This window comes from Trichechus manatus, unplaced genomic scaffold, assembly GCF_000243295.1.
Source record: "Trichechus manatus latirostris isolate Lorelei unplaced genomic scaffold, TriManLat1.0 scaffold00025, whole genome shotgun sequence".
Taxonomy (NCBI): domain Eukaryota; kingdom Metazoa; phylum Chordata; class Mammalia; order Sirenia; family Trichechidae; genus Trichechus; species Trichechus manatus.
In genome coordinates this window covers 14,633,559-14,661,221 of record NW_004443961.1, presented here as the reverse complement: position 1 = coordinate 14,661,221, position 27,663 = coordinate 14,633,559, and the positions used below count along the sequence as shown (strand labels likewise).

At 39.3% G+C, this 27,663-nt stretch overlaps 1 protein-coding gene across 4 annotated transcripts in view; it reads left to right on the top strand.

Moving 5' to 3' along the window:
• Positions 1–27,663, top strand: part of TTC39B (tetratricopeptide repeat domain 39B) — a 138,018-nt gene that overhangs the window by 73,539 nt on the left and 36,816 nt on the right. For 2 of the 4 annotated variants that reach the window (XM_023728618.1, XM_012554718.2), the window contains exons 3-9: positions 651–746; positions 3,035–3,136; positions 13,302–13,412; positions 15,195–15,326; positions 16,995–17,071; positions 22,132–22,199; positions 25,101–25,165. In XM_023728618.1, coding sequence (XP_023584386.1) covers positions 651–746; positions 3,035–3,136; positions 13,302–13,412; positions 15,195–15,326; positions 16,995–17,071; positions 22,132–22,199; positions 25,101–25,165 — 651 coding nt within the window. The remainder of the gene's footprint in view (positions 1–650; positions 747–3,034; positions 3,137–13,301; positions 13,413–15,194; positions 15,327–16,994; positions 17,072–22,131; positions 22,200–25,100; positions 25,166–27,663) is intronic. The other 2 variants (XM_023728621.1, XM_023728619.1) reach the window with 1 other exon arrangement.

Here is a 27,663-nt window from a genome sequence, read left to right as displayed (position 1 = left end):
GGAAATTAGGCAGTTTATTTAAAAAAACAACGCCCCCCACAAAAAAAATCCTCTAAAATACATATCCTTTAACTCAAGAATTTAGGAAATAATTAGGCAAGTGAGTAAAAGTGTTATTAGAGTATTGTTTATAATAACAAAAGTTTGGGAGTTACATACCTGTTCAACAATGAGAAACATGTAACAAATTATGGTCCTTGCATTCAGTAGAATGTTGTACAGACACTGACTGTGATAAAGCAACTCTGTATTTATTGAGAAGAAACGATTCAGAATAAGTAAAGTGTATAATATTCTATTTTATTAAAATATAGAAAAAATATATAGTTTTATTTGGGAAAACATACAAGATAAAATGCTTTTTTTAGGTAGAGTGCAGCTGGGGTCATGATTTCAATTAATTTCTTTTTGTGTAATAAAATAAAAAGAAAAATAAGTTTAGTTTGTTAGGGCTGTATTTTAGGAATGTTCAACAACATGTGACTGAGTAGGTTTTTGTTACTTGCTTTTCAAAATTAATAAGTAAAAAAATGAAGGTGAAGCGTACAAAATAATTAAAGGACTTGTGGACCATCTGTACTTGTATTTGTGTAGATTCTCCTTGTAAGACAAAGACTAAAAACCTCACTCTCTGCCTTTTTAATTAACAGGTCTTCTCCATCAGACATGGAAGGGAGCAGCCACCACTTTACAGCATTTGATTCTAAACAGGCATCTGGCCATCACGAAGCATCTAATTTGAGCAGGTCAGGAAGGGCGTGTGGGCATTCTTGGGAGCCGGGGGGAACATTTGACCCCTTCGGTGAATTGTAGTGTTGATATTAGAATAATACTTTGTGTTTTACAAACTGGTGATGTGATGAGAGGCCTAGTAGGCAGGTAAAATGCCTATTTCACAAATTAGGGACAGAGACTCGGATCTGCTAAGGGACATAGGTAGGTGGCACTGTTAATATAAAAACAAAAATAAAACTAAATTCAACTCTTTCTTGAGTCTTCTTCAGCTTCAAAATTTTCATAATGATTATTTTTATTTTAAGATAATAGAACCAAATTGCAAAACATTAGGGAAAATGGACCACTTCAACACAGACTGTTAGAATTTTGGCATATTTCTCAATCTTTTTTCCCAGGCATGTACTTCCTGATGTAGATGCAGCATAATAGGTTTTTCATTGAATATAGTATTAAAATTATTTTTCTACTTTGTTACATTCTTCTCATAACCATGGCTTAAACATACATTTTAAGAAACACATTTATTATAGAAAACTCAGGAAATATGGAAAAGCACAGAAAAGATAATGAAATATGTATTATTGCTACCATAACTATTTTCTTGAGTGTATATAATTTCTTTTTCTATTAATATATAGATTTTTTTCACTTAGCTAGGATCATATTAAATATACAGTTTAGTAACCTGCTGTTTAAAACTTATTATATCATCACTTTTTCCCTTTCCATTAAATATTTTTCTACAATATCATTTAATTGCTAAGCACCATTCCTTTCCATGGCCATTCTAGGATTATTTTAATCTTGCTTTGAATATGTAGGTTGTTCCTTTATCAGTTATTAAGGCAACTCTTTTAAAGTTATGTTTTAGTACCATGAGAAAGTGCTTTCCATCTATCCTTACAGATTTATTAAACCTTTTTAATTATATAGCAGACCTTTAGCATTTTGGATTTTGCATTTTAATTTTCAGCTATTTGTGAGTTTTCTTAATACGTATGCTGTGGTGGTATTCATGGAGCTGAGGACTTGTCTTAAAAGCCCACCCTCACAGTATAAAGAAGGGGTAGAATATTAGAGGGATTAAGGAATGGATATGAAGTTGAAAATAACTTCTAAGGATCTTAAGGTGTTTATTTTCCATATCACTTTTGCATTCCATATCCCACCACCACCACAAAGAAATCTGAAGAGTGGGAGGCAGTGTTCCTCCTTCACAGTTGTTACCCTTTAACTCTTCTGATAAATTTTTCTGGGTAGCTTCTGCATCAACAGTTACAGTGCTCTCAGTACTGAGTTTGAAAGCAATAATAAGTACTACTGAAAGCAGTAGTAAATAAGGATGTAGCATTTAAAGAGAAAGCTTTAGCATATACATAGTTAGTTGTCATGAACCACAAACACAATTTCTAAGAGACAGCATAAAAAATAAGAATAAAGGAAGGAACCTTAGGGAACACAGTTATTGAAGGGGATGGCTGAGGGAGTGAGAGTTCAAGCAAGAGCTATAGAGAGGTATGAGAGAAAGGAAGACACCTATGAGATGTTGGCACCAGCACAGGTAGGGGATTTGGAATCTAAACAACAGAGCCAGATGTTGCAAAGAGGTCTGCACCCATACAGGCTGAAAAATAATTCTTTGCATTTTGTAGTTAGGTCATCAGAGATCTTTAGCTTGGACAGATTCAAGGAAATTGGGTCAGAAGCCAGGCTGCAGTGGCTGAAGAATGGGAGGTGGGGAAGTAGAGAGAGTGAGCTTCCAGTCTTTTTTTGAAGCCCTTGCCTATGAAGGAAGGTCCGTGGACGCCACAAACAGTTTGCACTCTACTAACCTAAAAGTTGGCGGTTCAAACTCACGCAGAGGTGCCATGGAAGAAAGGCCTGTTGATCTGCTTCCATGAAGGTTACAGCTAAGAAAACACTATGGAGTAGTTCTACTTTATAACACATGGAGTTGTCTTGAGTCGGAATCATCTTGGCAATGGGTTTTTGCCTATGAAGAGAAGGAGTGGGAGGACTTGTGTATTAGGAGAGAAGTTAAGATTGAGGGAAAGTTATCATTTTTTGTTGTTTTTTCTTTAAATTAATATGAGTGAGAGTTGAACATATTTCTAAGTCGAGGGAAAGGGATCGGAGAGGTAGAGGTTAAAGATACATAAAGGGAGAAATGGAGGTGAAATGTAAAAAATAACTAAGCGGCTTCTTCAAGTATAGTATTAGCATTTGCAGATTTCACAGTCTGTTTCTTTTTAAAAACTCAACAGTAAAAATTCCCACGCTGCCTTTTAATCAACAGGTCTTCTAATGCATGTATAAGACCAAGCCCTTATAAACATATTGTGGAACAGCCTAGAAGGACATCTGCAAAGAGGAGCGAAATTTCAGACTTGGACAAGAAGTATGTGGGTGTGGTTCGTACTTAGTTAGACTGTGCAGAAAGTAGCAGCGCTTTCCGAATGTATTATGTTGTTCCATTGTTGGGTTTGTTCCTTACTTTGTGAGGCGTTTAAGAAGGCAGTTTTGGTCACCATTTAACAAATGAGAAACCACGGAGATAAAGTGATGTTCCCAAGGGGCCTCAGCCAGGCAGTGGTCACATTGCGACTTGATGCTCAGTCTTCTCGTTCCCAGGCCAGTATACTTTTAATGAACCCGCTTGCCTCCTTGGCGGCCACAATCCCTCTTGTTTGTTTAGTCTTACAAAGTATTTTGACAACCATAGTGTCTTTCAATTCCTACTTCAACCTTGAAGGAGCCAGGAGAGAATCTTTCCATATAAGGATTCTCATGTCCAGAGAAGTGCATGACCAAGATGGCTTGCAGCTTTGAATTCTGTGCGTCTCAGTTTATTCCCAGTGCCTTTTCTCCTTAAAGGCCACCAGTGACCAAGTTTCAGACATTTGTAAGCTGCGTGTTCATCACTTCAAATCTATTGACGCACTAGTTGTTGAAGCTGCTGATTAAGGTCATGTTTGGAAAACTGAGAAAGGACTTTCCAATCTTACCATCACTTCATCTCCTCACTACATCTCTTTTAATATAGTCAGGAGACATGTTGTTTGGTCTTCAAATATGTATTTTTTTCATGGGCAAGGTCATCCAATTTGAAATTTCTAAGGGAAAGTATATTTTGCCTTCTTGATCAACTTCAGAAATTCTTCAAAATCAAAAAGCAGAACAGGGGTCTAGGGTCTCAGGATTAGAGGTAAGGATAGAAAACCCTTGACAGACTTTCCTGTTCTTCTCTTACCAAGCCTGGATTGTCAGTTCAGAGTGGGCACAAACCATTGGTAGTTTCATTACCTAATGAAGGTTGGTACGGGGGAAGCCTAGAGTTAAACAGGAAGTCCTGACCACTCCAGAGACTGTTTAATAACATGAGGTTTCCAAGTGACTAAAGGATTAATGTTAGGCAAAATTTTGCCTAGGGACCAACTGAAGAAAGAGGGGATCTTGTCTTGGATTGCCTGGTAAAGAACACAGAACAGATAGTCCAGGCATTGCATAGAGTTCGGCCTAGTTCCCTTTGACCTCCTTCCTTTTCTTAGTTGGTGCCAGGTACATTGTCAATGAAGTTAAGAGACTTATGCTATTCCCTCTTAGTTTAAGAAGTTTAAGAAGGAAAACTCACAGTTTAAGAAGGAAAACTCTAGACTGAGCTCTGGAAAGCTGAGACAGTTTTTTGTATGCATCTCTCCTTCTTACTGTATTTATATTTTATTCCTTTTTCTTGCTTCTTTCTGACTTATTTGTATTAGCCCAAAGAGCTGCTGTTTGTTGTTTACAGATATCCAGAATCTTCACTAGTAGGATAAACCAGGGGCAGGTACATATCTTTGCCAATTAGAAGCTATTTCAGTATAAACTGTTTCAAAATAAGCTAATTTTATTTTCAGTATCAGGCAATGCTAAATTATAACCATACCAGTGAAGTATTAAAGAATAGCTTATTATAACTGTGCTTACTAACAAATCAGGATAGGAAGAAATGGCACTGAAGCACAAGTAATTTAAAGGAATTTGATAGATCATGTTCTGGCTTTATAGACTAAGTGCTTTTTAAGAAAAATTGATTAAAACCCCAGTCTTCCTATTATTGAACAGATCTACTAAAACAGACTGGCACAGAGGGCCCTGGGTTAGAGGTCTTCTCTCCTATTTGAGTCTGAAGTACAAACATGTAGTTCACAAGAGGAGAGACTAGGCACTTTTATTCTGTTCAAAAATGATATTTACCTTATTCATTTTTGTGCATCATTTAGTAGCATTTTTACTCTTTTCTGATCCTCATTACAGCAATGTTAATATCCTTATATCTCCTTTATAGATGAGGAAAACAGACTTGGAGAGGTTAAATGACTTGTCCAACACAGTCCACCACAAACTGTGAACTTCCAGGGTCCCTCATCTCCATTGGGTAATTAATGAGAAATTAATGAGTCTCTGTAGTCTTGCTGTCCCTAGGTGCTTTCCGACCATCTGAACTCCACACACTGAATGAGTAGATCTGAGGCACCTTGGCCTGCATCTGTTTGAGGGCAGAGGACACCTAGTGTCTTCAAGAACAGGTGGGATCTTAGATTTGCTTGGAAAAGAACTCTGGATACTCCCACACATGTTAGTAAAGGTCTCTGAACAGTCTTATCCCGCTACTATCCTGTGGGTACAGACCCTAAGTGTTACTTTCTTGCTTTGAAAGAACTGTCTTTTTGGCCTAAATTTAGAGCCAATTGAGATATTGGCATAGGGACAGACCTTTGGAGGTCAAACTCTCAGCTTTATTATACATGAAGATTATACTGGCTTAGAAGTGTGGTGAAATGGGCTTTCCGACACTCCCCTGAATGGAATTTAGCCCTTAAGTTGCAGGCCTCCTCTAACACACTGTACCTGGAGAAGAATAGACTTTTATGCCCCCTGCTTCCTTATAGGAAGGGGCTTGGGCTCTCTGCCCAGCTTTTCTTTCCAACTCACCAATCAGATAGCTCGCTCCTCTCCCTGGGAGAAATGGAGAGGAGAGAGTCCAGGAGTAAGAGTCCAGCAAAATCTCTGCTCATGGAAATCTGAAGAGTGGGAGGCAGTATTCCTTCCTTAGAGTTATTTATCCCCCCATCTCATCTGACAGTTTCCTAGGTAGCTTCTGCACCAACATTTACAATGCTCACATATCCTTAGTTGAAAACTGATTACTATTGAGCCTTTATTACACAGAGGTGGCTTTCAAATAAGTTTATATTAGAGATCTTTTGGGCAATTCTGAAACATTAATAGCTATTCAATTGGATAGATAATAGTGACTTTTATATAATTGATTTTATCAAATAAGTAAAGAAAGTGAAAATGTAAGGAATAATTTAGAGGGTCAGCGAAACAGAAGACCCTCAGAGATGGATTGACAGAGTGGCTGCAACAGTGGGCTCAAACATAGCAATGGTTGTGAGGATAGCACAGGACCAAGCAACGTTTCATTTTGTACATGGAGTAGCTATGAGTTGGATCCGACTTGACGGCACCTAACAACACAAGAATACAGCATTACTGTATATTGGTTTCATAGGCTTTTATTCATTTTAAGCACAAATCATAAAAATCTCTTCTCTGCCTTTTAATCAGCAGGTCTCATGATACAGATATGGTAATAGTTGGTCACCACATTACAAGGAAAGTGCAGAGAAACTCTGCCAGGTCAGAAAGTGTGAGTGTGTATGTGGTTCTTTTCCTATCAGGTGAGGCTGGGCAGTTCCACATTCCTGGAGAATTACAGTAATACATATATTTACCCTGTTATTTCCATGAGCTTACCTGATTTCACAACTACCTTGTGAAGTAGTCACTACAGGTTCTACTGTCCCCATCTTACAGATAAGGAAACTGAAAGAGGGGTAATGTGAATTGTTCAAGGTTACTGAGCTGGTAAGTGGTGGAGATAAGAATTTTTTTCTTTAAAACATTACTTTCATGTTTCAAAATTTACAAATCAGTTTTTCATGATAAAAGTGGCAGGTAAAAGAGGAGAAAAAGCTATCCCTGCCTAACCTATGCCAGTACAGATTGTGTGTTCTCAGGAGGTAGAAACAAAGTCTCCTCCAGGTAAATCATTGGAAATGGCACTGGGAGTCTGAAATCTGGTTATCTAGAAGTAAAATTTGGGGGGAGTCAGTGCATTCTGGTAAATCTTAGATTGGGGCTCTTGAGGCAAAGGGGACCTGGTGCCCCTGAGAAAGGGAGAAACTTTCTCTGAATGAACTTACAAAGAATCCAGAGTTCCTGTCTGCCTTCTGCTTCCTTGATCCAGAGTAGCCCCTGATACACATTCTCAAATCTTTATAGATAATACAATTCTGACATGTTGACTATCCTATGAGGAATATAACCTCTGTGTCCCAAATGGCTAGGTTTTTCTACTTCTCTGCTTGACCTTGTAACTATGAAGGTTTTAATAAGAAAAAACCTTTAGAAAGAATTGCTTTAGATGTTCTAAACTTTTTGTTCATACTCTATCCTCCATGTTGACATTTTATTCTTTCTCCACTGTGATCATTGCTAACTTGTCTGGTATTACACAGTTGATTAGATAAATGAACAAACAAAGGTATTATTAAAATAAATTTCTTTAGTTATATACCTGACAGCTTTTAATTATTGAAGGCTATTCAGTTAGTTATAAAATAATGATAATAATGGCTGAAATTTCTTGAGGACGGCTATGTGGCAGGCACTAATCTAAGCAAAGTATGTGTATTAGTTCATTTAATTCTCTGCACAACCTATGAAGTAGGACTTTCACTAACTCAATTTTACAGATGAATGCCAGAGAGAAAAAGTGACTTGCCATGGTCACATGTAGCTGGAGGCGGGGCCAGAACCTGAATGAAAGGGGTCTGATTCTAGAGCCTAGATTCCTAGTCAGCACATTAAATGTAGCTTTTTTGCAAGCAGGTTTACTAAGCTGTTAATAAAGAAAGAAGTGGAATTGAAATGTATGTGATAATATTAGTATACCCCCAAATCTTTATCAGTTATGTATTGGTTTTGCATTTTTTTCCTTTTTAAAATATAAGAACAAAAAGCTCATTTTGCCTTTTAACTAACATGTCTCCTAAGTTAGAAACAGGAAGAGCCTTTATTGAAGATATATTAAGAAATGCACCTGAGCGGAGCTCCGACAGGTCAGGAAATATGAGTTTGCCACCCCTCTGGGATTGGCTGGGCATTCCTGGCTTTCAGAGCCACGGTTGTTCATTCGGGTAGGACCTGAGAGTTCACAAAACAAGCTGATAACAACCATTGCTTTTGTTGCTACAGCACACATTGTGAAGTGGGAGGGCAGGAACTATTTACCCACTTCAAAGATGAGGCTGTGGACTCAGAGAGATTAAGTGTCTTTCCGAAGGTCACATGGCTAGAGAATGGCAGTTCTGATTTCTGATTCCTGGTCCAGGAATATTTTCATTACATCATGCCAGGCTTGAGGGAAATGCCATGTTGATGAGCCTCTTGCAGGACACTTGGCTGTTTTCAATAGCCTTGCTCATCTCTCCAGTCTGGTTGTACAGGTATAGTGGAACTGGATATCCGAGGGCCTTGAAGCCAGGCAGAAGAGTTTGAACTTCATGTGGTGGGCAGTAGGCAGCCAGTATAGGTTCTTGATCTAAGGAGTTAGTATGGTGAACATTTGTCCTAGGAAGAGTAGTCTGAGAATGGTGTCCAGGATGAATTAAAGCAGCATTAGCATCATCTGGGAACTTGTTAATAAGGAACTTTTTTTGTGTCCACCCCAGGCCTACTGAATTAGAAAGTCTGGGTGGGGTCCAGCATTCTGTTTTAACAAGCCCTTCAGATGATTCCAGTGCACACTGAAGTTTGAGAACAGCTCAATGAAAGAGTAGTCAGGAAGGCATTTTTGGAGACGGTTTCAGAATTCAGATAATAGTCTCGATTAATAAGTGATAAGAGAATTAATGCAGTGGCAGTAGAAATGGAGAACAAGTGACTCCAAGAGATGTTTGGGAGAAGTTCTGGTCTTGAGATAAGGGTTGCTCTCCTGGTCCTTTCCAACAGAACGTAATATAACTCAGGTGTTCTGTGGAGAGGGGTTAATTCCATGTGAACATCTTAGTAAACCACTTAGGAGGCTTGAGTTCACTGGGTTTTGAAGTGCTGAGCCTCACTTTTGTTTTTCCCTGTAGCTGGGGCATTTAAAATGTATCTGCCCAGTTGACAGTGTGGCCAGCTGAGATGCAGGCGTGATTGGCTGTTTTGCAAGGGGACAAGTATCTGTTCTCAGCCGATTTCCTGATAATGAAAGATAAGCCCTGTTCTTAGAATGGGTGGGAGTGAAGATTGCCAGAACAGGTGAGAAACTGGAAAACCTAATAGGTTCTGGGAGGGGTAATTAGAAAGTGAGTGGGGATTTCCGAGTCAGTGTATTTCCTTTTGTTCTTAGGATACAATCCACGCTCTCTACCATTAAGGTTTCTGGCTTCTGCCTCCCTTTTGTCCTCATTTTCTCCCTCTCCCTGTCTTGATTACCATATTCCCAGCATTGACCCTTCTCCCCCAACCTAGCTCCATTTGATAGGATTTGGATGTCACCTTTTTGGAGAGCTTTCCATGACCATCCTCATTAATGTGCCTCATCCCTGCCTCCTCGCCCAAACCAGGTTTTGTGCCAGAGTACTTATCCCAGTCTGAGATGATCTTATTCAGTTGTTGGTTTGCTAAAGTTTGCATCCTGCCCCCACCATGCTCACCCCCTCAGAAAAGAAAAAAAAGAATGAAAGCTTCTTAAGAGCCCAGAATCCTGTGTGCCTTGTTCAATGCCCTATTCCCAGCACCAATATTAAATTGAATGAACTTTAAGTAAAGATTTGATTAGGGTGGGGTGTGGGGGTAGGTAATGGATCTGCAGACACCAGGCAACAGATGATGGCTAACTTGGCCTAGATTGGTGGTGGTGGAGATGAAATTGGATAAATTCAAGACATGTTCAGGAGGTAAAACTGACAAAATTTGGTGATGATTTGATACAGGAGGTATCAAACAACTTTCCTGTGAAAAATCTTCCTGTGAGAAGTTTGTGAACTCATAGCATTCTTCTATGACCTCTTTATTTACTGGAAACTTAAGGGCAGAGTTCTATACCTAGAGGAGAGGTGATCTCAAACTGTAGGTATGAAGAATTCTCTGTTTCTACCCAGAGCAGCTCTACCCTTCCATACATCTGCCCACGATTTTACCCACACATCACCTACTCAGCAGTATTCATTGAGCATATATTTTGTTCTAGGTACTACCAAAGGCACTGGTGACACAGGAATGACTAAGACAGCCTCCTTACATTTATGACCTAGAGAGGGACGATAAACAAACATGTCCTCAAATAAATGCACAAATACAGTGTAGTGTATTACTTAATATGGCCTTTCTAACCGTAGTCTTTGTAACTCCCACCACATGACTGGGTGGGACTATGCAGATAAGGTGCTTGTGGCCCACCAGGGCGTTGAATAGCTTGCTAATAATGTAAATAAGGTGCATGGCACCCTTGTGAGAGTGGGACCATGCAAATAAAGCGTATGAAACCCTAACAAAGGGATTGGTCAGTTTTGCCATCCCCCAGGCTTAAAATAAGCCATCCCAGAGGCAGAAAAGGGGGAACCTCACCACCACCAAGAGGAAGAGATGGGAATGGAGCACATTCTTTGAACCTGGGATCCCTGCACTGGGAACCTCCTGAACCCAGGAGACAGAGAAAGAGAACTGTAACACTGGAGATGGCAAGATACAGTGAGAAGCAGCTGCAGAGAAATGACAGCAGCAGAGGCAGCAGAACCAGGAGACCAGCAGAAGATGGCTCAGTGGGCATCCCTATCCATGGAGTAAAAAAGCTGAGTGACTTCAGGCTGAGGCGAGGCTTGCTGGTGCAGTGGAGTGCCTCCAGGCACTTGGTGGAGATAGGCTCCCCGACCCAGGGAGTGAGAGAGCTGAGTACCTTTGGGCTGAGGCTTACTGGTGGAGTAGGATGCCTCTGGGCACTTACCTGTGGAACTAAAGAGCTTTGTAACACTTGCTGGAGCAGGGCAGAGCCAGAGAGAGACCTGCCTGTGGGTATGGTTGAGAAGAGGCTGTCCTGATTGAAGAACTGTATCCTGAGTCTTTTTCCTGATCCCAAATTGTAACCTGTTACTATCCCACAGACAATACTCACGATTCTGGGGATTATTAGGGAAGCTGTTGTTGTTAGGTGCCATCAAGTCGGTTCCAACTCGTAGCGACCCTGTGTACCACAGAGCGAAACACTGCCCAATCCTGCACCATGCTCAAAATCGTTGTTATGCTTGAGCCCATTCTTGGAAGAAGTACAACCAGAATGCTCTTTAGCAGGAAGGATGGCGAGACTACCTCTTACATACTTTGGACATGTTGTCAGGAGGGATCAGTCCCTGGAGAAGGACATCATGCTTGGTAAACTGGACGGTCAGCGAAAAAGAGGAAGACTCTCAACGAGATGGATTGACACAGTGACTGCAACAATGGGCTCAAGCCTAACAATGATTGTGAGCATGGCGCAGGACCGGGCAGTGTTTCGTTCTGTGGTGCATAGATAGGGTCCCTATGAGTCAGAACCGACTTGACAGCACCTAACAACAACAACAACTTCCCTAATAAACCCCCTAATCGTGAGTATTGTCTTTGAATTCTGTGTGTCCATTGCAATGAATTGTCGAACCCAGCAGAGAAGTAAAGAGTGCTGAGGGAGGGAGGGTTGGCGTCAGAATTGGTAAAAAGGTTGGGGAGATGAGGTGTGACTGACCTCACCTTCATAGGAGTCAGCCTGCTGAAAATGATTCTCTCTCCCCCTGATAAAGTTAGAGGAGGTCAGATGCCCCCACTTACATTCTTACAACAAGATACTCTGGGATTGTAATAAGTGGCATGGAGAAAACAAAACTGTGAGACCAGAGAGGATTGGGGTAGAATCAGGGAAGGCTGCTCTGAGTTGGTGCTGTTTGAGCTGATGCCTGAATAACAAGAAGGAACCAACCTTGAAAAGACGGGGGGGTACAGAGTGGTTCCATATGGGACTTCCAGAGTGCCTTCAGAATCCATTTCCAGGGGACAAGTAACTGTAGTAGGACTTTGCTTTCATGCTTTAACAAATGAATTTGGAGGTTGGTGGCAAGGGAATTCAGCTTTAAATATTTTTCAAGATTTCTTTTTAAAATGTAGCACATTGTCAATAGCACTTCTGTTTGTCAAATCCTCCTATTGCTCATTTACTTATTGAAATATTTTCCCATTAAAAGTTGTAAACAAAATGAACGTTTTAGAGATGATTCTAGTTTTAAAGAGCAAATTTTCTACCATCATAAATGATTGTTAACAGTTTTTTAAAAAAGGTAAAATCATGACATACAGTTATAAAAATGACAAATGTTAAAGACTGCACTAACTCAGTAATCAGTGAGGGAACTAGGCAAATATAACACGTTCAAAGGAGAAGTCAAAATAGCACAAGCTTATATGGCGTAAAGGAGTGTTAAAATGAATATACAAATGGAGGCAGAACTAGCTTCTTCTGTGATAGAGGAAGGAAGCCAGTTGCCCCCCTAGGGACAGGACGGCGGACCTGTCTGCACAACAGTTATTTCACGTTGCTGTCAGTGATCTGCAGTTTAGAGTTGTAAGGTAGCGCCCGTAGAATCAGAATCAAAGAGCCTGGAGGGGTGTCCTCTGCGCAGTTTTCCGCTGAAGTACAAAATTTCCCCTACGTAATTAAACCAAACCAAAATAAAATCACGACCCCTGCCCCTCCCCCCCCAAGATAAAAAAAGGTAGTTTCTACACATGTTGTCTTTGGCAGGGTAGTAGTTAAGAGCTACGGCTGCTAACCAAAAGGTCGGCCATTTGAATCCACCAGGCGCTCCCTGGAAACCCTGTGGGGCAGTTCTACTCTGGTCTGTAAGGTCACTATGAGTTGGAATCGACTTGATGGCAGTGAGTTTTTTTTTTTTTTTGGTGGGGGGGCTATATGCCTACTGGGAGTCCTGGTGGCGCAGTGGTTGAGAGTTCGGCTGCTAACAAAAAGGTTGGCAGTTCCAACCTACCAGCTGCTCCTTGGAAACCTCATGGGGCAGCTCTGCCCTGTCCTGTAGAGTTGCTGTGAGTTGGAATTGACTTGATGGCAACAGGCTTGGGTTTTTTTTTTCTTTTTTTATGCATGTTATATGCATTATTGGAGACCCTATAGTGCAGTTCTACTTGGTCCTATAGGGTTGCTATGAGTTGGAATTGACTTGACGGCAGAGGGTATATACATTATTTGTCAACTTATTCCATCCTCACAACAGTTTCATAAAGTAGGCAGTGGTGTTCCCGTTTTACAGATAAGAAAATTGAGGTTCAGAGAGGTTATATAGACACAGTTAGTAATGGCAGTTAGAATTTCAGCCTGTCCTTCTGACTCCAGACTGTACACACACACACACCCTCCATCACCGTGTCACACTTGCTAATAAGAAAAACAGTAAAAATGTTAAGTATTTTTTCTTCATCTTTAGGTCAGCATCAGCCAAGATAAGCCTCAACACTGGCCTGGAAGAATGTGCAGTGGCATTAAACTTATTTCTAAGTAACAAATTTTCAGATGCCTTAGAATTACTTCGTCCATGGTAATTAACTTTATTTCTTTTAGATAAAATATATTTTTGCAGATGTTTCTGATTATTCTGTCTTGTCATGTTTGTAAGTTAATTTATCGGCATTTCCATCTGAATATTTGTAAGCTAATTTGGTTGAGCCCTCTTACTGTTGGTCAGTTTTAACATCCAGTTTAGCAATCTGATTTTTCAAATTTAATCGGTCAGAATGTTCTAATTCTTGGTCATATCTCAATTTCAATTCTTACTTGTTCAAATATTGTCATTTTAAATAGTTTTGTAGGATTTGAATTTTGTTTTCTTCAGTATAAAATGTTTTTGTGGATGTTCCTTTTAAGCTTAAACATAGTTGGAAAACAGTTTCCTTCTTTGAAATGGAGAGGGGTCTAACTAGAATACGCTAATCTCAAATGCAAAAATGGTGATAAAATAGCCCATAGCCTAAGGAAATTGTCCAGTGTTGTCTCCAAACTCATCTCAAAATCTCTGCTACACGGTGTCTCACCTCTCCCTTGTCTGGCTCCTGCTCTTCCCCTGTATTCTCAGTCCCTCAGACACCTTTCTCTCTGCCTCACTCGCTTCCTGTCTCTTTTACTCTCCCTCTGCCTGTTCCCTCTGCCTGCCTGCCTGTCTGTTTCCTTCTATTTTTTATTCTCCCTTTATTTCTCTGCCACTGAAACCCAGCTGATCGTAATATAAAAAGAAAATAAATTATTTAGTATTGTACTTAGACAAGTTTTATATTCTCTGATCTTCGTGCACGTTTCACTGTTTAGAAGAGCTTTCAGGTAAAAATGTGGGCTTTGAAACCACACTTAATAATTAACATTGGTCTGCCCTTATTCCTTGTGGTTCTTCTGAACAGGCAGTGAGTGCCCTCTTTGTTTAGGACAAGCTTTAAATTACCAAAGGACATTTAGACTGTTCCCATGGAGGAAAAGAATATCGTGACTTGGGTTTGTTTTAAATAACAGCAGGCTGTGCATTAATATTTGAATTAAAAACAAAACCATGCACAAATATTTTAAAACTTATAAACAATCAATTAACAGAACTTAAGTTTTGAGACAAGAGGTGGTAAGCTTTTCACAGCCTGAGAATCTGAGACTAGTTAACGTCCTTAAGAATTGAAGCAATTCTCACTGATAACTTGATAATTTAGATTATCATGAACTTTCATCAGAAATCACAGATAATGGATTTCATAGTGTTTACAGATTAGATACGAAGTCTAGGGTATACTTTTGTCGGGGCCTTCTGTGGCCAACCTAACTTACTGTAGAAATCTTGCTTCCTCTTGGCCTTCTGCAAGAGAGGGGAAGTGATGATTTTAATCAAGTCTTTATTTTTCAAAAAACATATCAGAATTTCTCTGTCATGAAATACATTTACAGTGGCCTTTATCTTAGCTCATATTTCAGAGCTGAAGACAGTGCATGGCCCTTTGTTCAATAAGAGAGAAGGTGACCATCTGGGAAAAATTGGTTTGGTTTAAAATCCCATTCTAGGAAATGAATCCACAGGGTGCCCCCTTGTGCTAAAACAGGGAAAAGCATGTCTCCTCCTCCAACTTGGAACATTTTGTTCGCTGGTGTGGGTTTAAATTGGAAAACCCTCCGTACTTTTTTTAGAGCATGCCTTTCACAGTCCATGTCATTTCAGTGATTATGGTGAAGGAGTAAGTGTTTTTACCTTGAAAGTCATGACATGTATTTACTAGGGTTTCTTGTGATTAGTATCAGAAAAGACCTTCAGTCAGCTTGTAATATACTAATTTCCTGTGTTTTCCCCCAGGGCAAAGGACAGCATGTACCATGCGTTGGGCTACAGCACCATTGTGGTGTTGCAAGCTGTTATGACCTTTGAGCAGCAAGATATCCAAAACGGCATTTCCGCCATGAAGGACGCTTTACAAACCTGCCAAAGGTATGACTGAGTAATTACTTGAGGTAGGACTTCAAACCTTGACATCCGTGTGACTGAAATGCTATTTGCCTGACTGAGAGCTCTGCATTTGAACTTGGCCACACTTATAGAAAAGGACTTCTGCTTCAAAGTTTCTTGGCTTCGTGTAGTTTTATGTAATGGCTTTAAAAATTTCTATTAGGGGGCTGAGAGCTCTGGAGACCACGGTCCTGGGCAACATCTAGCTCAATTGGCATAGCATAGTTTATAAAGAAAATGTTCTACATTCTACTTTGGTGAGTAGCATCTGGGATCTTAAAAGCTTGTGAGCAGCCATCTAAGATTCTCCACTGGTCTCACCCCATCTGGAGCAAGGGAGAAAGAAGAAAACCAAAGACACAAGGGAAAGATGAGTCCAAAGGACTAATGGACCACAACTACCATAGCCTCTACTAGACTGAGTCCAGCACAACTAGATGGTGCCCAGCTACCACCACCAACTGTTCTGACAGGGATCACAATAGAGGGTCCTGGACAGAGCCAGAAAAAAATGTAGTACAAAATTCTAACTCACAAAAAAAAAAAAGAAGTACTAGACTTACTGGTCTGACAGAGACTGGAGAAACCCTGACAGTATGGCTCCTGGATACCCTTACAGCTCAGTAATAAGTTACTCCTGATGTTGACTCTTCAGCCAAAGATTAGACAGGCCCATAAAACCAAACGAGACTAAATGGGTACACCGACCCAGGGACAAGAATGAGAAGGCAGGAAGAGACAGGAAAGATGGTAATGAGGAAACCAAGGTCGAGAAGGGGAGAGTGTTGACATGTCGTGGGGTTGGCAACCAGTATCACAAAACAATATGTGTATTAGTCGTTTAATAAGAAAATTGTTTGCTCTATAAACCTTCATCTAAAGTACAAAAAAAAAGTTAAAAAAAAAATTTCTATTAGGAATAATAGTATGACTCCTATTTGGCCAAACACTTGGCAGCTGTATACCTTCCACTTTTCTTTTTGATAACTTGGGGCCTGAGCTACAGAGATGGTCTGAGGGGAGATTTCAGCTCCCCTAAGAAAGGAGCATTCTTGTTTTATGTGGGAAAGGAATGTTATGTTTGCTTAAAAAAGGACATATTTGAACACTTTTGGTTGGTGAAAATGAGATGGATTTTCAGTTTTATTTTAAGCTTTCTTTGCTGTGTGTCTAAGAAGACCCTCAGCGAAAGCTATTATTATCATGGGTGAATTTTAACACTGGTGAAATTAGATCCTCATGTAATTATGTTGCAAGCCCCTCAGATGAAGAGAGTTCTCAGATTTTGTACTTTCATCTCTATTCTTAATCTGTGGAGACTCTTACCACAGAAATATTGGTTTTAACCACATAGATGAGAAAAAGTTCTTTGAAGGCTTGGTATCCACTGGTTTGCATGGGTTTGCCCACTCACTTACTTGTTCAGTAAACGTGGGCTGAGTGCCCTCAGGGGACCAGCCCAGTGCTGGGAGCTAGGTGTGAAGGCTCAGAAGGGTGGTCTTTACTCAGTAGACTTTAGGGTTTAGATTTCTGATTTGGTGATTCTTTGGTGTGATTGTGACTGAAATGAGTATCAAACGAAAAGGCGCTCGGCCTGATGGATTATTATTTTTTCTATTTCCCATGTCCCCTTCTACTTATTCAATGCAGATACAGGAAAAAGAGCACTGTTGTAGAATCTTTTTCAAGTCTTCTTTCCAGAGGATCATTGGAACAGCTGACTGAAGGTAAGAGTCATTTGAAAAGTTAATTTATTCCTTTCTTTAAAAAATTAAAAGGTGATAATGCTCATAAAATTCAATACCAAGATGTCTAAAGTAAATGGAATGTCTTTTTCCCTTGCCCACCATACTCACTCTCCAGAAGTAACCATTGTTAATAGTTGGTTTGGAAGTCTTGAAGATTTCCTGTGTCCATAAACAAATATATACATAAGCTGCACACGTTTTTCGTGTTGTTCATGTATTTTGTGTTTTGCAAGCATAGAATCACACTATACATCTTGTTCTACAATGTGATTTTTGACTTTGATGTTTCCTCAGGTCAATACATGTAAATGTACAGCTATATCGTATTACGTAGGATGGGTGTACTGTCATTGACTTACATTTTCTTTATTGAAGGATGGTTACATTGTTTTTATCTTTTCACTATTACAAATAATGCTGTCCTAAAATCCTTGTGCCTATATCTTCCTGAATTTTTGCAAGTATTTCATGGGATAGATTCCTGAAACTGAGGTTATGGGGTCTGCAGGTTTGAAAATTTAAAATATTTACGGCTACTGCCAATTTTTTCTCCAAAGAGTTAGGTCGGTTTGTATCTTACCATTTATGTGTGAGAGTTTCTATTTTCCAGACTATATTAAAAGTTTTTTTCCCAAGGTAAAAGTAATTTTATACTTCTGAAGAAAGTGATAATATTTCACAGTATGGAAGATATTTGGTTTGTGGACCTTTAGGAATATTCAAGAATCCAGGAATGGCAACAGCATCCTGATCAGACGAATGGGAGGAAATGACTCCTTTTGTTGTCCCCACTGAGATTAGGGTAGAAGTTCCACGATCAATTGTTTTATGAGTGTTAAACTCTAGTCAGAGTGGTTTACAAGTGAGAAAGGAGCATTCAGATAATCCTGTGGAAGAGGAAATGTGTTCTTTAAATGTGACTATTGTAGAACACAGCTTCTGTCATCCAAAGAGAACTTGTGCCTGTGTTGTCATTGTCAGACTTATCCTCTGGAAGCGATAACACACCATACTAGAAGTAGTTGTGGCTGGTTCAGCTAGGAGCAATTCTGGATACTGCTGTCAGAGTCATTCCTAGTGGACAGGTATATGTCGGGCACATTTTTAATGTGTTTTATGATTATGTTTTGTGTATTTTGTTAGAAGAGTGCCATCAGCTTGTGTTGACATTGGGTAGGAACATTTGCATGATGTGAGGTTTCAAGTGTTGATCACAGGAGAGGATTATGAGACATGCTCACATCTTTGGGACTTGTTCCAAAACGGTACGATGTTGACCCTGGAACCATTGTAGAACAGAATGACATTTTGTTTGTCACTCCAGGCAGCTGAAGCCCTTCTTTTTCTCTAGAAACTGACCTCTAAGAACCCATAAGCATTGATTTATCCCATTGATTTCAGATAGAATATGTCTTCATACTTTCTATCTTTGGGCCATTTATGCAAACTGACACCAGTAGGCCTAAAGTACATTAAAGTGGGTCGATGGGAAATTAAATAGGCCCAAAAGGAATTTGACTCTTTCCTTTGTGTTTTCCTTTCTGTTACCCTCTTTGTGACTTTTTTCCAATGCCTCTTTCCTCCTCCCTTGCCCAATGCCTTGCCCCCACGCCTGCCTTTTCTTTGCAGTATGAAGGCTGACATTTGAGATTTTTTTTAACCTTAGTTTTGGGAAGGATGACATGATGTTTTTGTTGTGAGTGTGAATAATAATAATAGTGGTAATGCCTATTTTTTAAAAAAAGCACTCTATATGCCAGAAACTGCCTTTGGTGCTTTCCTTAACATTATCTAATCTACTTCATGTCAGTTCCTCTTTATAGACTAGGAACTGATGTTCAGAGAGATTATATAAATAGCCCAACTGTCAGAGCAGGCTTCAGACCTCATCTGCCTGTCTCTGAGCCATAGCTCTTTCCACTGTACCCCACATTCATTCGTGTAGGCAGGTAGAAAAGGGCGCAGAACATGTCATATGTAGGTGAGGGAAGTGTTGGATTATTCCTGTGTTAGACATCTTGAAAATAGATGACATTGTGTTCTTTATGAAATGTCTTTGGAGAATGGCACATTATAAAATCTGAAAAAAGGCAGAAAATGACTATTTACCAGTTATTAAAGAACAAAATAGCTTGTGGAGGCTTAATGAATCCACAAAACAATTGCCCTGAGATAATCTTTAAACCTTCAACCAAAAATATCCCCTGAAGTCTTAAAACAAAACAGTAGTTTAGCTTAACTAGTAAAGAATATCTGCTTTGAGCGTTGTGTTCTTTTAAGATCTATCTACATGGGATCAAATTGGCAGTAGCAACTTGAAAGATTAGATAGGAACCTTAGGGGGCAGTGAGTTTATCTTAATGGAGGAGGAACAGCTCAGAAAAGGAGGGTGAAAATGATTACACAGCTCAAAGAATGTAATGAATGTCACTGGATTGTACATGTAGAAATTGTTGAATTGGTATATGTTCTGCTGTATATATTCTCAACAACAACAACAAATACAAAATAAAATAGCTTGTGACTGTAGCCTATTCTGAAATATAGATTTACTTGGACTTTTATATCTAAAGGCCATGTGTTAGCTAACATTTCAGTGTATCATGAAGATATTTCCTTAAGTGGACTAAGGAATTTATGAATAACAGATATTCTGATTGGTACCTACTCATAAATGCTTAATGGCTGATTTTGAGAACTAAGAACTGCCCAATATAACTCAACCCAAGTGAAGAAATAAGACTTTTATAAATTAAGTTGCATATTATTCCTAGTGAGTTTGGCTGTCACTGCAACCCAAACAGACTTTGTGTTCAAGGGAGCATGTCAAAACATTGTAGCTTGAGTATGTGATTTGTTTTTCCTCTTGGTAATTTCCATTTACATCCATGAGTGGCTGGTTGTCTGCAGGAGGGACTATATTTAATTAAACTTTTCATAAGTTTAACATGGAACACACCCGCTCTTCTTTCATGGCTGGCGTGCTGCCCTGAATGGGTTTCAAATTGCTTTTTAAAAGCAGATTTTTATATGCAGCGTCTAGAGTGTGAAAGGGATTTAATATGAAGAATATATATATTAAATATAGAGTTCAAACTTTCTTGCTTTTTATCTCTGCCTTTTCATTATATCCTTTATGCAGCTCTTAGATTTGTACATCTTTAGCTTAACTCTTGCCCATCCACCCTACTGGTCAGTTCTCTGCAAGGACTCACCATTGCCTCTGAATCAAGCTGAGACTCTGACATTCAAGGTCATCCATAATTTAGCCCTGACTTAGCTTTCCAGCCCCATTGCCAACTCCTCCCATTACACACCTTATGCTTCAGCCAAAGGTGGACCACTGGCCCTTCTCTGAAGGTGCTCTGTGCTTTCCTTCCTCCGTGCCTTCGCTCGTGCTGGTCCCTCTACCAGCATTGACTTCGTCCCCCTCTGCGCATGCCTTACGTCAGCAATCTATGTTAACTGAGTAGACATTCAAAGTTACTAGCTTCTAACAATTTCCAGTTTTACTGAAAATTTACCTAGGAAGAGAGTATTCAGGTGACTCTGTAAAAATAAAAGTTACCAGTTTTTATCCCACTGAACACACTGAGAAAATCAGAGGGACACTTTGAAATGGAGTGTTCCTAAGGACTGAGACCCTGGCTGTTGCTGCTTCTACAGTGCACACAGGCCATAATTCCTCAAGGCTTACCTGTCATGGGTTTGGCTCCACCTGTAAATGGGCTGCTAGGGATTTTAGCTGCATAGTTGCTTCTTTGTAAACTAAACATTTGGAATATGAGCATGGCAGGAAGTTGAACCCATTTATGGGACCCAGTGGGTTTTGTGTGTATGTGTTGGGGAGGAGGGTCTCTTGTTTGTGAGTGAAAGAAATAAAGCACTAGTCTTACCAGTTTAATTCAACAGCATCCCCAATAACACAGAAATACCTGATTTTTCAGTCCCTGACTTCACATGAAAATGTTCTGCTTTCTAAACTTGTACCAAAAAGCATGACATGAACCCTCAGCATGAATATTAGTGGAAGTAGCTCATATTTATCCAGTGCTGACTGTGAATAGTGAGCTCTACGTGCAGCCCCTCACTAAATGCTTTAGCTGTGAAATAGATACCTTGTTAGCCACTTTATAAATGAGAAGACCAGCAGAGAGAGACCGGGTGGCTTGTGCAAGGTCCTCCAGCTCACGTATGGTAGAGGCTGTCCTCCAACCCAGCCTGTTAAACACCGTAAGCTCATTTACTTAAGCAACTTAACAATTTGCATCTTATGAATAAAGCAGGAATCTGCTGATCTTGTTTATGCGAAAAAAGCCAAGATTTTTCTCCCCGGTCTCTGCAAGTTCAGTGGATTGTTTAGGAAGACAGGCCATGTGTTTCGGGACACTCCACGTGACGTTGGGATATACAGAGCTTTATGTAACCCCTTTTGTTCTTGTGATAAATATCTAAACAATCAGTCTAGTTTAAAGCTGTGATATTATGTTTCTACATTGTCTTCTATGCGTGAGGAGTCATGACTTGGGTATGTGGGGCAACCCTTTTGACAGAACTCTAGGGAATTGCTGCTTTCTCTTCAAGTTTATAATGTGTCTAGTCATTATCATGATTGTCATACCTTCATATTTTGGAGGCTGGGATTTACAAATTTAATTTAGTTTTTTTTTCAAATCTTTATAATTGTGTTAAACTTGCATGTTATTGTTAAGTTAAAAAAAATAATAAATGGTTTCCTAAAAAAAAAACAGTGTTTTTAAATTTCGATTTCCTCTTGGGAGTTGAGTTTGTGTCTCTGACACCAAGTGCCTGGCTCTTTGCACCTATATTTGAATGAGACCATTCCCTGAACATTCCAGGAAGATCTTGTTGAGAGATCGATGCTGAGGTTTTCATTTTACTTTTATGGAAGCACCAAAGTGATCTAGGTTTTTATATCTCTCTTGAGCTCATTTATCTACCAGTCTTTTCTGAGCATCTCAGAGCAATTACTGTGGACATGGGATTTTCTTTAATATAATTTTATTTGTTTTTAATAGAGGAAATGCATGCCGAAATCTGTTATGCCGAGTGTCTCCTGCAGAAAGCAGCACTCACGTTTGTGCAGGTAATGAACGCTTGGCTTAGAATTGGTATTGGCTGGGAAGACCGCCAGTGCTGCAGAGAGAAACATGACTCATTCTATGCCAGTGCTTCAGTTCTTCTGACTTAGAGATACAGTGAAAGATATTTGTTAGTCTAATAGACTTTGGCTGAGAAAAGACTCCAGGAAGTTTAGTCCTGCTCAAATGCACTGAGAGTCTGTTTTGACCTTCAGTCAGTCTACTAGAAATCACCGCCTTTAAAGAAACTGTCTTGCAACTGGCACACCTAACTTCGTGATCCTTCTCTGTGTGAAAGCTCTTTGAGCTTGCTAATGGTGGAGTGCTGCACACAGGAGTGGCCAGGGCAAAGGAGGCTTCCTTCGTCCTTCCTTCGTCCTTGGCCAGCCCTGCCTTGCCCCAGATGCTTCAGTAGAGCTCAGTTATGCATGCAGAGATAGCCAAACTTTTCATGCTACTTCAGATTTTAGTTTTCCCCTCTTTCTCTCCTCATTTCCCTTTCTTTATTTCTTCTTCTGGAAGAGCAGTTTTTAAAAGTTCCTGAACAAAACAATGACCCTTTTCTTATCTGACATTTTCATTTCACCTTTAGGAACTGTTACAATCAGTACCTCATCTATCACTGTATCTTCCAATAGGTCTAACAAACAGATTTCTCCATCATGGTCTCGCTGGAGGCAGTGATAGGTACAGTAAAGTAGAGGTGGGTGGAGATTAGAAGGAGGCAGAAATTAATTTGTACGTTGGAAAAAATATCTTCCTCAATCCCAATCTTTTAAACTGTTTTGAGAGCTGCATCTTTCTTTTTTCTGGAAGTTGACCTCTTAAATTGGATTCTGACTTAGTAAAATTTAATCAGTGAGGTCCATGACCCTGTTTTTAAAACTCTATACATTCTGAAGGCTGGTTGAAAACAACCATCCTACTGCCTCAGTAAAGATCATAATGCTAGTCGCAGAGGCGCAGAATCTACACGGGGATTTGGAAATCAAATCTGGGATTTGAAGGCATATTTTATATTTCAGATTTGAAATTAAACATCTGGGAGATAGCCCTGACATGACTCTTCCCTCTTCTTCCAGCCTGCATAACCAGTTTTTCAGTCATGCTTCTTTTGCCTTTTATGGATTTAGCAGCTCCGTCTCTTCGTCCTGGCTACCATTGTTGGAGTAGAGTTGCTGATCACCTCTTTCCAAGACTACACAGCAACCTAGTGACCTTCTATCTCTAAGCGCTCTCACCTCCAGCCCATTCTCTATTCTGCAATTGCGCACCCTCTCCAAAATGAGAGTCTCACCATGTCATGTCTCTGCGTCGGCAGTTAGCGACCCTCACTGAGGACGACAGTGGTTCTGTGTCAGAATATCAGACATAGGAGAGGCTTTTTCAGACTCAGCTGGTATCTCCCCACCAGGTTCTCTCCTCCCTCCTCTTGCTGATGCCCTCAGGTGGTACTGACAAGGGTATGTTACATACTTGAGTGGCCGGGGTAGAAGTAGCTTTCTTACTCCTGGGTCATTACCTTCTTTGCAGTAGATTCCTCAGCACTGCCGAGTCACGTATACACAGATGGCCAAACACACCATGATCTTTATTGCTTCCCGGCCTTTCTACACCTGAGTTTTCCTTTACATAGTTCACATCTGTTTACAAAGTTCACGTCTGCTTTGCCTTCCTTTACCTGGCCTTTCCTAATCATCTTTTATGCTGTAAGTACTGATGCTTCCAGAAGACTCTTCTGGCCCTCTCCATGCCCTCCTCTTTGCTCTCGTGACATTCTGTGCATGTCTCCATCCCCGTGCCTGCCTTCATCCCACAGCACATTGTATTGCTTTCATCTGTTTTTGCATTTGGGTGCCTGATGTGCAATAGGCATTCAGCAAACGTTTGATGAATCATGAATTGAAGTTCCCCTATTTGAAGCAGATTTTAATGAAATTTAAGAAATGCTTTCCTGGCAGGTATTTGTGTAATCATAATTTTCCTAAAAACATTTAAGTTGTATAGTGAATTTTTTATTCATTGATTCTTATAATTGAAATGTTATATATTTAAGTAATTAATGAAGTTAATAAACTAAAACCAGTTTTTTCTTTTGCTTCAGAAGGATGCTTAAGTGCACAGGAACTAAATGCCAGAGCATCTTTCTAACATCAATAGACTGGAAATGTGAGACACGGGACCGTCTCCATTGGCACATTTATTAGAGTAGCTTCTTGCAAGTGGTTATTTGATATAATTTATTAGAAGGCTTTCTTGGAATCTCAAAATGCCTGACCCTGAAATGGTACTCATCTAGGTCAGCTGCCTCAATTTTATGGTGGCTGACCATCAGGCAAAGAGAAATGAAGCATTTTTTTTCCTAAAACGAAATAGGAGATTAGTGACAGAGCCAGTTTGGAATCCAGATCGGTTATGTTTGGTCTGGAAGTGTGTATGAATTAAATTCACAGTGTTAAATGGATTCTGCCTGCTAAAGTGCCCTGTGAAACAAGAACTATGGTCCCATTTATTGGAGTATGATGAACTGGAAAGTTTGGCCTTAGAGTTTATCCTTGAGGTCACCAATTTGGATTCTGCTGAACTCAGAAGAAAAGAGTTCAATAGTTGATGATGTTTATTAAACTAGGTTTAGACTAACCTATGTGGCTTCTAATTGATGAAGATTACTTCCTTGATAGTATAATGTAATTCAAGGATTATTAAAGTGATCTCTTTTTGTTGTCCTCTAATTTGGAAGAAAAATTACCAAAAAAAGTAAATCAAATGTAAAGCAAGAATGTGCTAATTCTAAAATTCTGCCTTCAGAGATAGTGTTTTGTTCTAATCACACAAACACACAGCTGGTGAGGACAGTTTAAGAATTTTTGCTAAATTATCTAATTATTTAATTGAATTATTTTCAGGATGAAAATATGATCAGCTTCATCAAAGGCGGACTCAAAATTAGAACAAGTTACCAAATATATAAGTAAGTTAAAAATTAAGATGTGGTTTTTAAATGATTCTTGTGCTGTGTACCACTTTGTATTTCAAAATTCTCATAAACTAAATATGGCTAGGTGTTTGTTTTTGTTTTTAAATTTGGTGTTGGTAAAAATGCACTTGATTTTTGGCTTACTGAATATGTATTCAATGCCATAGGACAATAGAATTTAAGTGTAGATAGCATTTTAAAAGCAAAATAGCTGAAAAGAAAGCTACTGACTTAATATCTAATTAGATAGTCTTCTCTTTCCTAAAAACAATATATAAATTGAAAACGACAGATGTGTCTTTGGTCTAGACTTTATAGCAGTGCTGCCCAATAGAGCTTTCTGCAGTGATGGAAGTGTTCTGTATTTGTGGTGTCCAGCACATTATTCTGTTGTTGTTGTGTGTATGTTTAATTAAGGTGGACCACAGTGTTGTTCATAGCCTTACTGATTTTTTTATCTAGTTCTAGCAGTTGTTCAGGTTGTTGAAATCTCCAACCTTGATTATGGAGTCATCTTTTTCTCCCTTTAGTTCTGCTGGTTTTTGCTTAGTATATTTTGAACCTCTGTCATTAGGCTCACTATATTTATAATTGGTTTGTCTTCCTGATGAGTTTACCCTTTGATAATTATGAAATGTCCCTATTTAACTCTGGTAATATTCCTTGTCTTGAAATCTATTTTGTCTAATTTTAATATAGGTATTCATGCTTTTTTGTAATTGGTGTTTACATGACTTATAGTCTTTTATTTTAAATCTATCTTTTGTTTTTATATTTAAGTTGTATTTCTTATAGATGCGCATAGTTGGGTCTTGCTTTTTTATCCAGTATGACAATTGGTATGTTTGCATTTATGACTTCTGTTTTGCTTTTCCTTTGTGCCTCATCCATTCCCTCCCCTCTTTTCCTGCCTTCTTTTAGTTTAATTAAAAAAAAAAAAAAAAGTTCCAGTGTAATCCCTCTGTTTAGCTTCTTAGCTATATATCTCTTTAAATTTTTTTAAAATTAAGAACAATTTTTTTAAGTGTTGCTCTAGTGATTACAATGTTTCTTAAACTTACCATAGTCTCCAGAGTTAGTATTATACCACTGAACATAAAATATAAGAACTTTGCAAAAGTGTAGTTTTGTTTACCACCTGTTGTCCTTTGTCCAGTTTTTATGATATATAGTACACCTGCTTATATTATGGGGCCCTGATGGTGCAGTAGTTAAGCATTTGGCTGCTGATCAAAAGGTCAGCAGTTCAAATCTACCAGTTACTCCTTGGATACCCTATGAGGCAGTTCTACCCTGTCCTGTAGGGTTGCTATGAGTCGGAATGGACTTGATGGCAATGGGTTTGGGTTTTTTTTGTTTTTTTTTTTTAAATATATATTATAAACCCCATATTACAGTGTCTAACTTTTACTTATGTTATAGTCTTCTCTACTTACCCATGTATCTACCACTTTTGATATTCTTCATTCATTCCTATTTAGTTTCAGACTGAAGAACTTTGCTTAGCTTTTTTTTTTTTTTTTTTTTGTAGTGAATGTCTGCTGTCAGTAAAGTCTCTGTTTTCATTTATATGAATGCCTTTGCTTTTGCCTTCATTTTTGAAGGATATTTTTGCTCAGTGTAGTGTTCTAGGTTGAATTTTTTTTTTCTTTTTCAGCCTTTGAAGCTATCATTTCATTATGTTACAGCCTCCATTGTTTCTGATCACAAGCAAACTATCATTTCTATTATTGCCACCCCCCCATATGTAATGTGTCATTTCTTCTGACAACTCTGAGGACTATTTTGTATCTTTGCTTTTTAGCAGTTTGACTATGATGTGCTTAAATACGGCCTTGTGAAATTTGTGGCCAGTATTTCTCCGGATATTCTTTTTCTACCCACATTCTCACTCTTTCCTCTCCTTCTGGGATTCCAATTATTATTATTTTTTCCCATACAAAGATTTATACATACATTGTTACGTGACTCTAATTGCTCTCCCCATACTGTGACAGCACACTCCTCCTTTCCACCCCTGATTCCCCACATCCATTCAGCCACCTCCTAACCGTCTCTGCCTTCCCATCTCACCTCTGGACAGAAGCTGCCTGTTTAATCTCTTGTATCTACTTGAGCTAAGAGGCACAGTCCTCACGAGTACTGCTTTATGTCCCACAGTCCAGGCCAATCCCTGTCTGAAGAATTGGCCTTGGAAATTGTTCCAGTTCTGGGCTGATAGAGAATCCAGGGGCAATGCTATACAGGGTTCCTCCAGTTTCAGCCCATTAAGTCTGGTCTTCTTACTAGAATTTGAGTTCTGCACCCCACCTTTCTCCTGCTCCATCTGGGACTCTCTGTTGTGTTCCCTGTCAGAGTGGTCATTGGTGGTGGCTGGGCACCATCTAGTTCTTCTGGTCTCAAGCTGATGAAGTCTCTGGTTTATGTGGCCCTTTCTGTCTCTTGGGCTAATACTTTCCTTGTGTCTTTGGTGTTCTTCATTCTCCTTTACT